Raw genomic sequence first — 14,939 nt, forward strand, 5'->3', positions numbered from 1 at the left:
TGGCTATATTGTGATTTAAAAAAACATGGCAATATAACACTATTTTTCACTCATTTTTGTTTCATAAACAATTTTTGAATGATCATTGGCAGTCTGGCACCAATCAATGAAGAAATATGGTTCGAAACATGCAAAAATCTTGCAATATAAAATAATTTTTTTACTATAAAATTTTGCATGTTATTTGTCTCGAACCATTTGTTTCATATTGTTACATTTTTTATGTGTCAAAATATCCATATATCGAAGAATACATCACCAAGTGAAAGTTTTTAATAAAAAAAAAACTGAATATAATACTTCTCCAAGCTTCGAATAATTAACATTTATTTTGATACGACTAACTCTACCTAAAAGGGCCATGTTTGTTTGCCAACATAACAACGAGGATCACGAGATACACAAAACATTTAGAATTTGGAGAAGATAGATTTTGTTTAGATTTCACTTTTTATGTGAATGACTATTCTACCTGAAGGGGCCATTAATTGTTTTGTTGGCTAACATAATAACGTCACCAAATGTAACATGAGAATCACGAGGTGCACAAATCATTTTGGCTTTGGATAAAAATAAGTGTGTGTAATAGGAGGTGATCAAATAATTTCCACCTATTAATTGGAAAATAAGTTTTTCCAAGAGTTATTTGACATAAGTCAAAATATATGTGCAATGAATGAATCAATGAATAGCGATAGGTCTTTTTGGGTTTATCAACATCTTTTTAATGCGACCGAGTGACTCTTACCTAAAGGGGCCACGTTTTGTTCGCTAACGTAGTAACATGAGACCCAACATGACACAATAATTGACACGATATCTAAAGAGAAAATTTTAAAAATGTATTCATTTTATTTTGCTGGAAAAAAATCATAAGAAGATATAGTTTTCTTTTGTCATTCATCTAGGATTCATCTTATTTCTCCAAATTTCTACGATTGTATATTATTATTAGACAGTTTACATCAATTGAAAACAAACAATATAATGATTGTACTTTTTTTTGTTTGTTTGTAGAATATTGATTGTACTATTGAATAAAAGACGCAGACGCTTACAATTTATTTGATTGTTTTTTTTTTTTTTTTTTCGTATATGCACTTACAATTTATAGAAAATCTTAATCTTAAAACACTTAGGAGGGGTTATTGGTTCATAGATTTATATGGAATTAGAAATCTAAACAAAAATCATTTGTTATTCAATCATTGATTTTAAAATCCTAATTAAATTCATGTGTTATTGGTTCTATGATTTATAAATACTAGTTAAAATTTTATGTTATTCGTTTAGTCATTTGTTTTTGGATTTGAGAATCCAAATTATGTTTTAAATGGAATTGAATGGAATTGAAAGAGAAAAATAGAAGGATTCAAATCTATGGGTAAACACATGTTATTTCAAAATCCATATATCTTGATTTCATAATTAATAGAAATTTTCAAATTCTATATGGATTTACAAATTAACAAACTAATAACACCCCCTTAGAATATCGGGGATATGCCTTTAATCAAGTGGTTAAGTCTACTTGACTCCGCCTTCTCCACCGGAGTTCGACTCCAGTAAGTCGCGTTACCCCGCGTAGTAGGGATTGGCTATGGATCGGGCTTTGTCAATCCAAAGATGTAAAAAAAAAAAAAACACTTAAAATATCATGATAAGGATTCGTATACTACGGTGTGACGTGTGTGCTAGTGTCACCATTCATATTCAAATCTTGTATATTATATGTTGTTGACAAAATAGTTTAAGAGATATATACACAATAACAATAACATTGCATAATGTTGAAACTCCAATCACGGCGATTCCATGTTGGTTACTATAAATATCTTAAATTATACTACTTAAACCAAAACATTTATATTTTCAAAATTAGGTAGGCCTACGGCTTATGTCTTGTATGAGTTGTATCAAAATATATTATTTGTGTGACTCTAATCACTGCGCTTAATCATGTTGATAATGATCACTAAAAACATTTTAACTGATACTAAAACCAAAACATTTATATTATTATTTTGTGATTCAAATCTAAATTTATGTTTAGAAATAATTTAAATTTATACATTGTTATGTATACAATCCACGCTTTATAATAATTTGTCATGGTTTTTGAGTTTTAAATGTTTAGGTTTAACTAAAGATCATAATTTGTAGTCTACTGGTTTATAATAATTCTATTTGATGTGACATAACTTTGAATTCTAATCCAAATCCACAAACTGCATGTTTGTTGACCAAAAAGAAAATACAGTTTACAAAAACAGCTAAATTAATCGTGGTTTCTCTTAATGGAAAGTTTCCGTCATATAGGAAAAAAATACTTTTTGTCTTTTTGACAATTGATTATTTTCATAAATGATATAAAAGGAAAAAAAATCTAATACAAATATATGGTAAGAAAACTTTTCTCTTCTTGTCTATATAAACGTATCCGGTGCATAGATTCAGCCACGAAGAAGAGAATCATCTACTAAATCAATGGCTACTTTTCGTATAGGTTCAGCTCTTATTTACCAAAATATCACCCACCATATTCGTCTTCGACGTCCTCACCGTTTCGTATGCAAGTCCATGACCAAAACGACGCCGGATTCTACTTCTGCTGACCTCCGTCGACGCTCCGGCAACTATCAACCTTCACCATGGGACCATTGTTATCTCCTCTCCATCGAGAATAAATATGCGGTACTATCTTCATCATTTTTTATTGTTACACCTAATTTTCACTTTTATTTATAAGTTCTTTTATTAACAAGTTATTACTACATGCATGTTTAAACATATGAATGTACAGAGTGAAAAAGAAGTAATAACTAGAGATGTGTTGAAAAAAAAAGTGAGGATGATGCTTGATGTTGAGAAGAAGAGCCGTCTCGAGCAATTAGAGCTCATCGATGATTTGCAAAAACTTGGGGTTTCGTATCATTTTGAGCTACAAATAAATGATACTTTGACAGATTTTCATCTAAAAAATGGAAGAAATGTCTGGAAATGTGACAAGGAAGAAGATTTACATGCAACCGCACTCGAATTTCGACTTCTTAGACAACATGGTTTTGATGTCTCAGAAAGTTAGTAAAATATAATGAAATTACAGTTTCTTTATATCAAATTTTGATGTATATTCAATATCATATATTAACTAAAACGACCGTTTATTTCAGATATATTTGATGTGATCATAGACAAGATAGAAAGTAATACGTTCAAGAGCAACGGTATAAAAGGTATCATTTCTTTGTACGAAGCGTCATTTCTCTCCACGAAATCGGATACTAAATTGCACAAAGTCATCAGACCTTTTGCAACAGAGCAAATAAGAAAATTTGTTGATGATGAAACTAACAACATTGAGGAACGCGAAAAGGCGATTCATGCGTTAGAAATGCCGTACCATTGGAGAATGAGAAGGCTAGAGATGAGATGGTGCATAGATTCATACAAGAAGAAACAAGACATGAATCTTGTCTTGATCGAGTTCGCCAAAATTGATTTCAATATCGTACAAGCTGCTCATCAAGAAGATCTCAAATACGTTTCAAGGTAATACTATATAACGATAAAAGAAATATATATACTGGTTTTTCATTGTTATTTATCGCAAATATTTTCCATCTAATCCTCTCTCGTTAATGGTATATATGAAGCTGGTGGAAGGATACAAGTTTGGCTAACCAACTTCCCTTTGTAAGAGATAGAATAGTCGAGAACTATTTTTGGACCGTTGGATTAATATACGAACCACAATTTGGATATATCCGACGGATCATGACTATAGTTAATGCACTTGTTACAACCATTGACGACATCTACGATATCTATGGCACTATTGAAGAACTAGAACTCTTCACTTCCATGGTTGAAAAGTAAGAAATCTTCTACTTTTTTTTGGTCAATTAATTGGTTATATTGCAGCACTACCATGGTCTAGTGGTAGACCATTGGCGCATATATCTTCTACTTAAGGAAAAAAGATAGTCAGCTACACGAAGTATAACAGAATACATGGCTACACATGCCAAGTTTAAAAATGTACAACCAACTACACGAACTAAATGTATTGCATGCCCACATATACCAACTATATGAAGACATGTAGTCAACATCACAAACATTTTATTCCGGTACACTAATCATCAAAATCCGACATTGACCATCGTTGACCGGTATTGACCAACAAAAATATTCAAAAATATATATTTTTATTTATTTTAAATATTTTTAAATAGAATTATTCTATAGAATCGGTTATGGTGTTGTATAATAATTAAAAAAAAACACATTCTATATTTTTAAAATATATATATTTTGTATGATAATTATAATTAGTTAATTTTTTCAATTTCAAAACTAAACTAAAAGCGAAATAAATAAAATTCTATTACAATTGATTGAGTATATGACTCTTTAGTCTAAATTTTGCATGGTAAAAAAATATAAAGTTTTTTGCTAAAATCAAAATCATAATACATAAAAAAGATATATAGAAATTTTATATACTCTTTAGTCTAAATTTAATATATTTTTAAATTTTTGTAATTAAAATTATTAAAACGAATTCTCGTAATAACGCGTAAACAACAAAAAAATTCGCAAAATTTCTTTTTAATATAAAGAAAATAGAAAATCTAACGATATTGATTTTAGCGAAAGCATTTGTAAAATAAGAAGTTAATGTTTTTTATTGACAATGTACAAATAAGTAATTCGCTTAATTATTTTTATTTCACTTTTATTTTAGTTTTTAAATTGAAAAACTAATTAATTATAATAATCAATATATTAAATATATATACAAAATATCTTTATGTTTAATTTAATATGTATTAGTTTTGTTTTTTAAAATTAAGTAAATAAAAATAATTTTTTGCATATTTTTGCTGGTCAATGCCGATCAACGATGGTCAACGCCGGATTTCGACGATTGGTGTACCGGAATAAGATGTTCGTGATGTTGACTACATGTCGTCATATAGTTGGTATATGTGGGCATGCAATACATTTAGTTCGTGTAGTTGGTTATACATTTCTAAACTTGGCATGGGTAGCCATGTATTCCGTTATACTTCGTGTAGCTGAATATCTTTTTTCCTCTACTTAAACTTCTTAATTTTCTTGGTATATTATTTATAAAATAATAATTGAACATATCATCAAATAAAATTTTGCTTTTCATATTGTCGCGGTTGTTAATGTAAATATTCTTGAATTCCACCTTTCTATTATATCTTAAGTTTTTCTTATATTACAAATTATAGAAGCACTTATATTTTTTTTGCTAAAAATATAAATATTTTCTAAAAATGAAAAAAAGTTAGGATTACATGAAGTAAAAGCCCATGATGATAATAAATTATAAGAATTTTGATCACATATTTTCAAGATTCGTTTTAATGTATTAACAATAGTATTATCTAAAAAAATTTGTATATATATTTGCAGTTGGGATGTAAATCGTCTGGGTGAGCTTCCCGAGTATATGAGGTTGTGTTTTCTGATTTTATACAATGAAATCAATGGCATTGGGTGTCATGTCCTCAAATGTAAAAAGATTGACGTCATCCCTTTCCTCAAGAAATCGGTAAGTTTCTTTTTTCTTGAAATTATTTTAAATATATTATTGTTTAAATATTGTTTTTTGTTTTTCAAACTAGTGGGCAGATTTATGTAGAACATATCTAGTGGAAGCAAAGTGGTACAAAAGAGGATACAAACCAAGCTTGGAAGAATACATGCAAAATGCTTGGATTTCAATTTCTGCTCCAACAGTATTGATCCACTTTTACTGCGTTTTCTCTGACCAAATCTCGATTCAAAGCTTGGATACCTTGTCCCAACACCGACAAAAGATTGTCCGATGCTCCGCCACTGTCCTTCGTCTAGCTAACGACCTTGGAACTTCGCCGGTAAATAACTTCTCTTCAAACTTTTAGTTATGTGCTTTGAATCGCATGTGGATATAAGTTAGAAGATTAAAGGATATGCATGATAATTCATTAACGAAAACAATGTTATAAACAAAAATATTGATTCATGACAAAATATATGAGTAATTGAGTGAATGTTTTTTTTAAATGTAGGATGAATTGGCGAGAGGAGACGTTGTAAAATCGGTCCAATGTTACATGCATGAGACCGGAGCTTCAGAGGAAAAGGCACGTGAGCATGTGCAGCAGATGATTAGTGACACGTGGGACGACATGAACTTCGAAACAAAAACGGCATGCAATTCTTCGTTGCTTTCTAGAGGTTTTGTGGAAGCTGCAATGAACTTAGCACGAATGTCGCAATGCATGTATCAATATGGCGATGGTCATGGATTTCCCGACAAAGCCAAGACTGTTGGTCGTGTCCGATCCTTACTCGTTGATTCAATCCCATTAGATTGATTATATACTATATTTGATGTGATCATCAACAAAATAGAAAGTCATACATTCAAGAGTGAAGATATAAAAAGTATCATTTCTTTGTATGAAGCATCGTATCTCTCCAACAAATCGGATACTAAATTGCATAAAGTCATCAAACCTTTTCCAACAGAACAAATCAGAAAATTTGCTGGAGAGATACGATGGTTCATACATTAGAAATGCCGTACCACTGGGGAACGAGAAGGCTAGAGACGAGATGGTACGTAGATGCATATGAGAAGAACCATGACATGAATCTTGTCTTAATCTAACTCGCTAAAATTGAGATCAATACCGTACAAACTGCTCATTAAGAAGATCTCAAATATGTTTCAAGGTGATATAAAGTCATGTAAGCAATTTATAGAGCTGGTTTTGCATATATTACACTCTTTCTAACCCACTCCCTTTTAAAGATATGAAGCTGGTGGAAGGAAACATGTTTGGGTAATCAACTTTCCTTTGAAAGAGATAGAATAGTCGAAAATAATTTTGGAATGTTGGGATAATATATGAACCACAATTTGGATATGTCCGACGGATCATGACATCTACAATGTTTATGGCACTCTCGAAGAACTTGAGTTCTTCACTGCCATGGTTGAAAACTTGAAATGTAAGGACTCTACCACATGGTATATTACAAAAATATCGAATCAACAAATCGTATTGCAGTTGGGATGTAAATCGTCTTGATAAGCTTCTCGAGTACATGAGGTTGTGTTTCCTTATTTTGTAGAATGAAACCAATGGCATTGGTTGTGATGTCCTCAAATATAAAAATATTGACGTCATCCCTTTTCTCAAGAAATCAGTAAGTGCAATTTATTATCGATGTGTAGATAGATTATGGTTTTCATTTTCTTTATGTTATTTTTCAACTTAGTGGGAAGATTTATGTAGAACATATCTAGTAGAAGTAAGGTGGTACAAAAGAGGATACAAGCCAAACTTGAAGAATACATGCAAAATGCTTGGATTTCAATTTCTGCCCCGACAATGTTAATTCACATTCACTGTGCTTTCTCTGACGAAATCTCAATTCAAGTCTTGGGGGTCATTATCCCAACACCGGCAACAAGTAGTCCTGTCCGATGCTCTGCCACCATCCTCCATCTAGACCTTGGAACTTCGACGGTAAATAATCAATCTTCTAAGTTCTAGTTGTGAGTTATAAAATCGATTTGAATAATCAATCATGTAAGTTATATAGTTCTGTGAGTGTTTTGATTAGGATGAATTGGCGAGAGGAGATGTTCTCAAATCGGTCCAATGTTACATGCATGAGACCGGAGCATCCCAGGAAGAGGCACGTGAGTAGGTGCAGCAGATGATCAGTGCCACATGGGACGACATGCGGCATGCAATGCTTGGTTGCTTTCTAGAGGTTTTATGGAAGCTGCAACGAACCTGGCACGCATGTCGCAATGCATGTATCAACATGTTGATGGTCAAGGGTGTCCCAACAAAGCCATTTATAGTAACAACACAACCTCTATAATATTTTGTGATATACACATTTATAGTAACAACACAAGTTTATAATATTTTGTGATATGTTGGATTACCAAACTGGTTCGAACCAAAAAAGATCATTCAGAAAACAACTATCGATGTCCAAACTTAAGCAACCATTGACTTGCATCTTATAACTTTAGACTGCAATATAAATCTATACAATTTTTACTTCTATTTTAAGGATTCATCTAGGTTGACCTAATTTTAATATTCTCATGCAAGTGTTACTGCCAATACAATGAATCAACTACTGGCAGTGACCAAAGCTTTGAATCAAGTCGGCACATAGCAACAATAACAACAACAAACAAACAAAAATCCTGCAACGACTTTTTCCCCTACAATGAGATATACCTATCAACAGACACTAAATCCACACACAACAAAACTAATCAGAAGATATATGAAGCTACTTATATCACAAGTTACATCACAAAAGTTAGTTTTCTTCCAATATAAAATCATTAAACCTACAAAAGATACTTCCAAAGTCTAGTTTGACAGAACTTTTATGTTCCTAAAGGGAAAAAGTCAATAGTGAATATATGTGCAGTAAAATATGCTCGCAAATCCTTTGAGGGAAGTTATCTAAGGGACTATTTAGTCTAACCTTGGCACCCAAAAGAAAACTTAACGGAAACCTAATGACTTCTACCGCGCTATAAACAAAAAGGAACATCCACATCAACACAGATTGGCCATAAAGCTAAAGTACTTACCAAACTTGCAGGAGGAGAGAGGAAAGACCCTAAAATAGATAAAAATCATAATCAGTGAAACAAATTGGAAGGGGATAGATAAACATTAAAAAAAAAGGAGGCCTAACAAGGAGAAGTGATTTAATCTCAATACCTTAGCATGTTTTTTCTTGTGCATCTCTCTCCCCTCCAAGCAAAACCTCCGGAATCACAGTAATACCATTTATCAGATACTATAGAAACACAAAAACACTAGAAAAAGAAGTGGAAATTATAGAAGAAAATATGTGAATGAATGACTAAAAGGATAACTAACTAAGAAAAAAGTAACCATCACAAAAGAAACTGCATATGCCCTAACACAAATAAGAACCAAGGAAAACCTCTAAACCTACTAAAGCATCACAATTTCATCCGCTTTTAAAACAATAGACAAATACAGATGCAAAAGGTTCACTAAAATTCTCGTTTTGCTTTCACATAACTCCCAATAAACAACCATTGTACCTTCTCCTGTGTGCCTTTAAAGCATTGAAAGATGTTAGGAGTGTCTCTAAGCATTGGTAGATGTCCTGGAGAAAAACAACATCAGGCCCTTGAGAGACCAGAAGAGATAATAAAGCATCTTAATATCCACAAATGATATTCACAGAACTTCCATAGAATTGAAAAATGATTCAGAAGGGCCATCTCCTTATTAAGATGTAAAGTTTCCAAACATAGACTTCTACAAGGAGTAAAGTCGCAAATGATTACACAGCAGTATAAAGAAAGAAAGCGCCATTAGCGAGTTGTCTTACAATAGAGAACCAGTAAAGTCCCCTGAGAATCGTCGGTAATGAGAACTCCACCCATGTCGACATTTTAACCAAAGCTCTCTCAGGCAGCAGAAGGAAGGTAGAGAAAATTCAAAGATTAGATCCTTAAATTGTAATTAAGATGTGTAATGTACAGATATCTAGGACAACAGCATTTCCTGATATAACAGAGAGAAAATGGCAATGTGGTTTCACTTGCCAGTGATGAATGGGTGAGCTAATGCCTGTGACACAGTCAGTCTCCTCTCAGGATCAAGAATGAACATTTTGTCCAAGAGATCCCTGAAATGAGCTAACATCTTGGGATCCTCACCAGGGTAACCTTTAATGATTGAACCAAAATCTTTCGGCTTTACGTTTACGATCATTCTTTTTATCAGCTGAAAAGGAAAAGTAACTAACTTACTCACCCTCAATTGGTTTTCAAACTGCAAAGTGCCCGAGAAATATAAGGACTAGGTTTTTACCTTTCCACTAACGGTGTCTTCCTCTGTAGCATAAAAGTTCAAGTCATGATCAAAGTGCTGATCAATAAATGCTCCCTGTTAAACCAAATAAAACAATCATTAGAACGTGCCTTAAAATCTGCTTCTCTTAAACATACAACTAGATCTTCACCATACATATGGATTGTTATTTTTCCCTAACGAAAGTTATCATTTGGAAAGACATTTTGATACTGATCAAAACCAGGTATCACAACACCCAATCTACTTTAATGCTTACCTTGCGAAGCATCTTTTTAGGGAAGGGACCTTTCAGTTCCATATGAAGGCGTAACATATCATTGTTTGTGGCGCCAGGGAAAAGAACTTTTCCACTATAAAGCTCATACAGACAGCAGCCAACAGACCATATATCCAACGGATGGTCATAGGTGAGACCCAAAACTGCAATGGAAAGAATAGAGTTTCAGTCACATATTCTTCACCAATGAAAAGTCCTCTTCACAATCCAAAATATGATACTTACTAATTTCAGGGGATCTGTAAAAGCGACTAACAAGATACGGTGTAACTTCGTTTTTGCCAGCAAACATTGCATTACCGAAGTCACAAAGCTTTAACACATTTTTCCCTTCATTGACCTGGACAGTCAAAGACCAGCTGTTAGAAAGCTAGCGAATCAAGTAGGAGAAAACCAATGAAAAGTATGACTGACCAGCATGTTGTCAGGTTTTATATCGCAGTGAAGAACCCCACAATTCTTCAGATGTTTAAGGGCAATGAATAGCTGCTTTGAATAAGCCCTAACAGCAGAGAGTTGGAGACCAATGTTGCGACCAAACTTCTTCAAGACCTCACGAAGATTCAAATGGAGTGACTCAAACACCAAGCAAAGGTGATTACGGTACTTAAAGCTTGAAAGAAAACGAACACAGTGGCGCCTGTCCTCTCGGTCAGCACCAGCCAGCTTCTTCAATATTTGAACCTCAATCTTACCAGCTTTATGCCTAAACAAAATGTGATACAGTAATCAGCCACAAAGGCATAGAGATGATAAATTAGATATCGCATAAGAATTCGAAAAATTAGTTGGGGCCTAGAGAATGCACCACCTACATCGTCTCATTGTTACGGATAATTTTTATTGCCACCTCTTCAGGTTCAGCTGGTCCAGCTTTCAAGTCTTTCGCACGAACCACAGTAGAGAAGACACCTTTTCCATGAGTAGCAATGACTTCATATCTACCATCAAGTAACTCGCCAAACTGATAGCCTAAAAAGGAGAAGAGACTCTATCTTTAACACAAAAAAATAAAACGTAAAAATGCTTTCACCTTTCACGATTGAAAAGTAGAGAGAAACACACTTACTGTAATAACCCTCTGCATCATCCCAATTATCATGAAGCCCGCTCCTCACCATGGGAACACCATCACCTTTCCCTCCCTAAAAGAAGTAGGTTTAATACAATGAGAAAATAAAATATTAAAAATCCTCACACAGCAAACAAAGATTTTCCTCAAACACTAATGACAAAGGGTTTCATGATGATCAAAATAGTACATCAGAAGGTTAGTAAACAGTACAAATACGACACAATCAGACGATATGAAGTAGTTAAGTTAAATAAATACCACTTTCCGAATACCAGCTGGGGACTCTCCAAAGATATCATCATGAAACATGTCAGCTGATCTTTCACTCTGGACAAATAAAATTATATAAGAATATAAGATTATCATCACGTATATATATATATACCGATAGGATAAACATAAAACCAAGAATTACTCACAACCACACATGACCACCAATACCAAAGAAACAATCAAGGTTTCTTTTGCTAACGCACCTTCGGGCTACCTTCACCAAGCCCTGCTGGAGCTTGATTCTTCTCTGAGTCTGAAATTCCAAGCATAGTAGGTGGCCCACCGACTATTAATGATGCCTTGGCAGCGTCAGTATCAAAGTCCAAGTTAGTTTTGGCCTGACCAACATTAGCTGCTATGACAACTGCAGGAGAAGTCGACACTGGAGCACCAGTTTCTTGAACAACATCTGCCACAAAAAACAGAAGAATCACTGGGAATGCCTCGATGCTAAAAATCTCAAAACAAGTTTTGACAAGTGAAAGTATTGTATGGAGAAAGACATTGTCTGTGAGAAACCAGTGAAATTAAAAGAAAACAAGTGGCAGCTTTTTTGTTAAAAAGCCATTGACATATACCACGAGTAAAAAGGTGAAAACCTCATATTTGAAGAAATCAGAGTCGTGAAGTATGGTGATCGCAATAAAGACTGAACGAGTACCTTTCCCATTCTCCTGAGTTAAAAGTTCATTTTGCTGCTCGGGCTTCTTCTTATGTTTCTCCAGTATGGCTTCCATTCGCTTCCTGCTCTCCTCCTTGATTCTATTTAGTACTTCTTCTTCTTCTTCTTCAGGAGATTTCCATGTAAGTCCTTCGTCATTATCATCTTGGCCATCCTCATTTCGGGACCTGATAGCAAAATAGTTAAGAGCCAAACAAGATACCCAAAAGATTTCTGATAAACAGCAAAATATTCACAAGGATGAGGTTACTGAAAGATTACCTTTCATCATTGCCCCACTTTTCTTCTGACTTATCACCCTTAGAATTATGGGCCTTCAAAGAATTTGGCTTACTCATTTCTACGTCATCTACCGCATCATATCTTGAGTGTCTAGACTGTTTGTGCCTCATTTCACCGTAGTCCACATCACTACTTCTGTACTTCTCCCTATCATTCTGGGTTTCTCTTCCTCGCTCCCAATCTTTTTCACCCTCCCTTTCTTTTTCTCTCTTCCTCTCTCTGCTGTTATACCTGGTTCTATCTCTACTCCTACCTCTTTCATTGTCTCTATCGCGTAAATAATCTCCTTCCCTCTCCTTTCTCCTATCCCTATCAGTGCTGCGCCCTCGTTCCTTCTCTTTTCGTCTTTCACGGTCAACCTCTATCTCCCTTCTCTTCTCTCGTTCTCTTTCCCTCCTCCGATCACTATCTCTCTCTCTCCGCTTACTTCCTTCTGAATCCCTATCTCTTATGCTTCCCTCCCTGTCCATATCTCTCTCCTTACTTCTATCTCTTTCCAAGACATCTCGGCTATATTGCCTGTCATTTTCCTCATATCGCCCACGTCGATGATATCTTTCCTCAGTCCTACCTGAGTCAACTCTGTCATGATGATGATCCCTACTAGAATCACGATGTCTTCCTCTGTCCGAATACTCATCCTCCGCAACAATCCTTGATCTTGACATTTCTCTCTCCCGATCATGTGACTTAGATCTACTCCGAGCACGGACTTCATTAGACTGCCTGCTATTTGACGGAGACCGGTTACTAGTCTTACGCTTCTCTTCAGAGCTTTCCGAAGAAAACGAACTCTTGCCATTATCATAACTTATCTTACTAACCCTCTCTGAAGTACCTCTAGCATCTTTATCCCACCTCTTATCTTCCCTTTCAGATTCACGAGTTAGAACACCATTAGAACTCTCCTCTTCTCCTTGACGCCCTTTTTCCCCAAATGGAGGCTACAAGCATCGCAAAAAGATCTTCAGAACACTTATCAGAAGAGAAATATATGAGACTGAAAACGCAATAATATACATTAAAAGAAAAAAAGGAAAAGAACATCTACACAAAACCAGTTCTTACAAATCAAGGGAAAGCCATCAGTCTCCATTGAACGCCTAGTGCAAGTGCTTTCTTACATATCAGGTTATCTAAAGAAAACTCTCAAAGACCAAAGCTTTATCATTAATTCAGCTTCATAGAGAGGCATTCATGCTCTTTGGATATGAAAAATCAATCAAACCCAAATCCACCCCTCTGATCCCACAATCCAAACTGAATTTATAAGAAACGATGTAAGAGAAAGATTAGAACAGACCAGATTATTATCGGATTTGATTTCGCCAAACTCGCCGTCGGAATCTGCCGTCTTCATCAAAACATCGCCAATCGCATCTTCTTCTAAAATCTCCCCTTCCTCCACATCCTCCTCACAGCCGTTACTAACACCAATTGGAGCCGCCGGAGTAACATCAATCATCTCTGTCTCATCGCCGGCGGATGGAATTTCATCGTCGCGCTTCTTATCTCGGTGATGGCGATGCCTGTGGTGATGATGATGCTTGTGATGACGGTGCTTGTGCCGTTTCGATGATTTCTCGGTCTCGTCGGACGAGGAAGATGAACGGTGATGCTTGCGGTGATGAGATTCGATTTGCTTATCGTTCGCCATCAGAGAGGATCGTCGAAGTCGAAATCGAAATTAGGGTTAAGGGCTCAAGAAATTTTGGTTAGGAATCACGACTAGACTTGCTTCTAACATCTTTATAAATTTTTTTTATAAAAGGTATTTTATGTAAATAAGACACACGTGGCATATGTGTATTTTTTATTTAAGGCAACAAAATTGAATTATCCTAGAAAAAAAAATAGAGGTTGATCAAATTATTTCTTTCATATAAATACTGATTCTAACATAAGTAATTAAAAAAAAAATTACATATATAGATAAAATTTTTTTTTTTTTTTTTTCGTCAAAATAGAAATTATATTAACTGATTAATGTCATTACAAGTTTGATTTAAAAGCCACATCGGCTGGAAAACAGAATCAGCATAATAAGATGAAGAAATACATCCAAATTTGGCCAGAACATGAGCAGCTTGATTACCCTCTCTCCCCACATATTTAAATTGAACACAAGAGAATTTTGAAGCCCAATAACGTATATCATCTAGGAGATTGCTTAAAGAACTGTGTTTGATATTTCTGTTGATAATATTGATAAGTATTTCACAATCTCCTTCAAAAACGACGTTTGTAAAACCCCGACTCCATGTTTGTTGTAACGCAGCTAGAAGAGCCTTTGTTTCCGCTTCCAAAGGAGTGGCCGCATGATCCAGAAGTAAAGAACCCCAAACTTTTGGTAATCCTTGGTAATCTCTGATGATCCATCCACCTATTGCCTGTAGATTATGAATATGGAAACCTGCATCAAAA

General features: G+C 34.6%; 2 protein-coding genes across 12 annotated transcripts; one reads left to right on the forward strand and one right to left on the reverse strand.

The window, feature by feature from the left end:
• Nucleotides 1-2,400: 2,400 nt before the first annotated feature.
• Nucleotides 2,401-6,802, forward strand: LOC9313000 (1,8-cineole synthase 1, chloroplastic). Of its 2 annotated transcripts, XM_002875238.2 has the most exons (7): nt 2,413-2,694; nt 2,804-3,080; nt 3,174-3,552; nt 3,657-3,875; nt 5,452-5,590; nt 5,664-5,915; nt 6,090-6,802. In XM_002875238.2, exons 1-7 carry the CDS (start codon nt 2,488-2,490, stop codon nt 6,396-6,398), a joined length of 1,782 nt encoding a protein of 593 aa, XP_002875284.1. In that variant the 5' UTR covers nt 2,413-2,487; the 3' UTR covers nt 6,399-6,802. The 2 variants fall into 2 exon arrangements, with proteins under 2 accessions (XP_020879981.1, XP_002875284.1); XM_021024322.1 differs by lacking the exon at nt 6,090-6,802 and having other exon boundaries at nt 2,401-2,694; nt 5,671-5,791.
• Nucleotides 6,803-7,267: 465 nt separating this feature from the next.
• Nucleotides 7,268-14,296, reverse strand: LOC9311354 (serine/threonine-protein kinase prpf4B). Of its 10 annotated transcripts, XR_002331728.1 has the most exons (18): nt 13,819-13,912; nt 13,584-13,651; nt 13,340-13,459; nt 12,495-13,241; nt 12,213-12,400; nt 11,755-11,960; nt 11,537-11,605; nt 11,273-11,348; nt 11,019-11,175; nt 10,618-10,909; nt 10,429-10,543; nt 10,183-10,346; nt 9,924-9,998; nt 9,439-9,836; nt 9,146-9,210; nt 8,793-8,838; nt 8,660-8,688; nt 7,268-7,832 (listed from the first exon to the last, which is right to left on the reverse strand). XR_002331728.1 is itself a non-coding variant. In XM_021024320.1 (12 exons), exons 1-12 carry the CDS (start codon nt 14,170-14,172, stop codon nt 9,648-9,650), a joined length of 2,850 nt encoding a protein of 949 aa, XP_020879979.1. In that variant the 5' UTR covers nt 14,173-14,296; the 3' UTR covers nt 9,282-9,647. The 10 variants fall into 10 exon arrangements, 1 of the variants encoding a protein (XP_020879979.1); XR_002331729.1 differs by lacking the exon at nt 13,819-13,912 and having other exon boundaries at nt 13,354-13,459; nt 13,584-13,732; XR_002331727.1 differs by lacking the exon at nt 13,819-13,912 and having other exon boundaries at nt 13,584-13,732.
• Between the last annotated feature and the right edge of the window lie 643 nt (nt 14,297-14,939).

Source organism: Arabidopsis lyrata (assembly GCF_000004255.2).
Source record: "Arabidopsis lyrata subsp. lyrata unplaced genomic scaffold ARALYscaffold_5, whole genome shotgun sequence".
Classification (NCBI taxonomy): Eukaryota; Viridiplantae; Streptophyta; class Magnoliopsida; order Brassicales; family Brassicaceae; genus Arabidopsis; species Arabidopsis lyrata.

What these genes read in the sequence shown, in the direction of transcription:
- LOC9313000 (XM_002875238.2), top strand. Translation starts at nt 2,488, where the DNA reads ATGGCTACTTTTCGTATAGGTTCAGCTCTTATTTACCAAAATATCACC. An exon ending in TGGTTTTGATGTCTCAGAAA is followed by an intron (nt 3,081 to 3,173) that starts GTTAGTAAAATA and finishes CGTTTATTTCAG; the next exon opens with ATATATTTGATGTGATCATA. An exon ending in ACGACCTTGGAACTTCGCCG is followed by an intron (nt 5,916 to 6,089) that starts GTAAATAACTTC and finishes TTTTAAATGTAG; the next exon opens with GATGAATTGGCGAGAGGAGA.
- LOC9311354 (XM_021024320.1), bottom strand. Translation starts at nt 14,172, where the DNA reads ATGGCGAACGATAAGCAAATCGAATCTCATCACCGCAAGCATCACCGT. An exon ending in TTGGTGAAGGTAGCCCGAAG is followed by an intron (nt 11,606 to 11,754) that starts GTGCGTTAGCAA and finishes TTATTTGTCCAG; the next exon opens with AGTGAAAGATCAGCTGACAT. An exon ending in AAGACACCGTTAGTGGAAAG is followed by an intron (nt 9,837 to 9,923) that starts GTAAAAACCTAG and finishes TTTCCTTTTCAG; the next exon opens with CTGATAAAAAGAATGATCGT.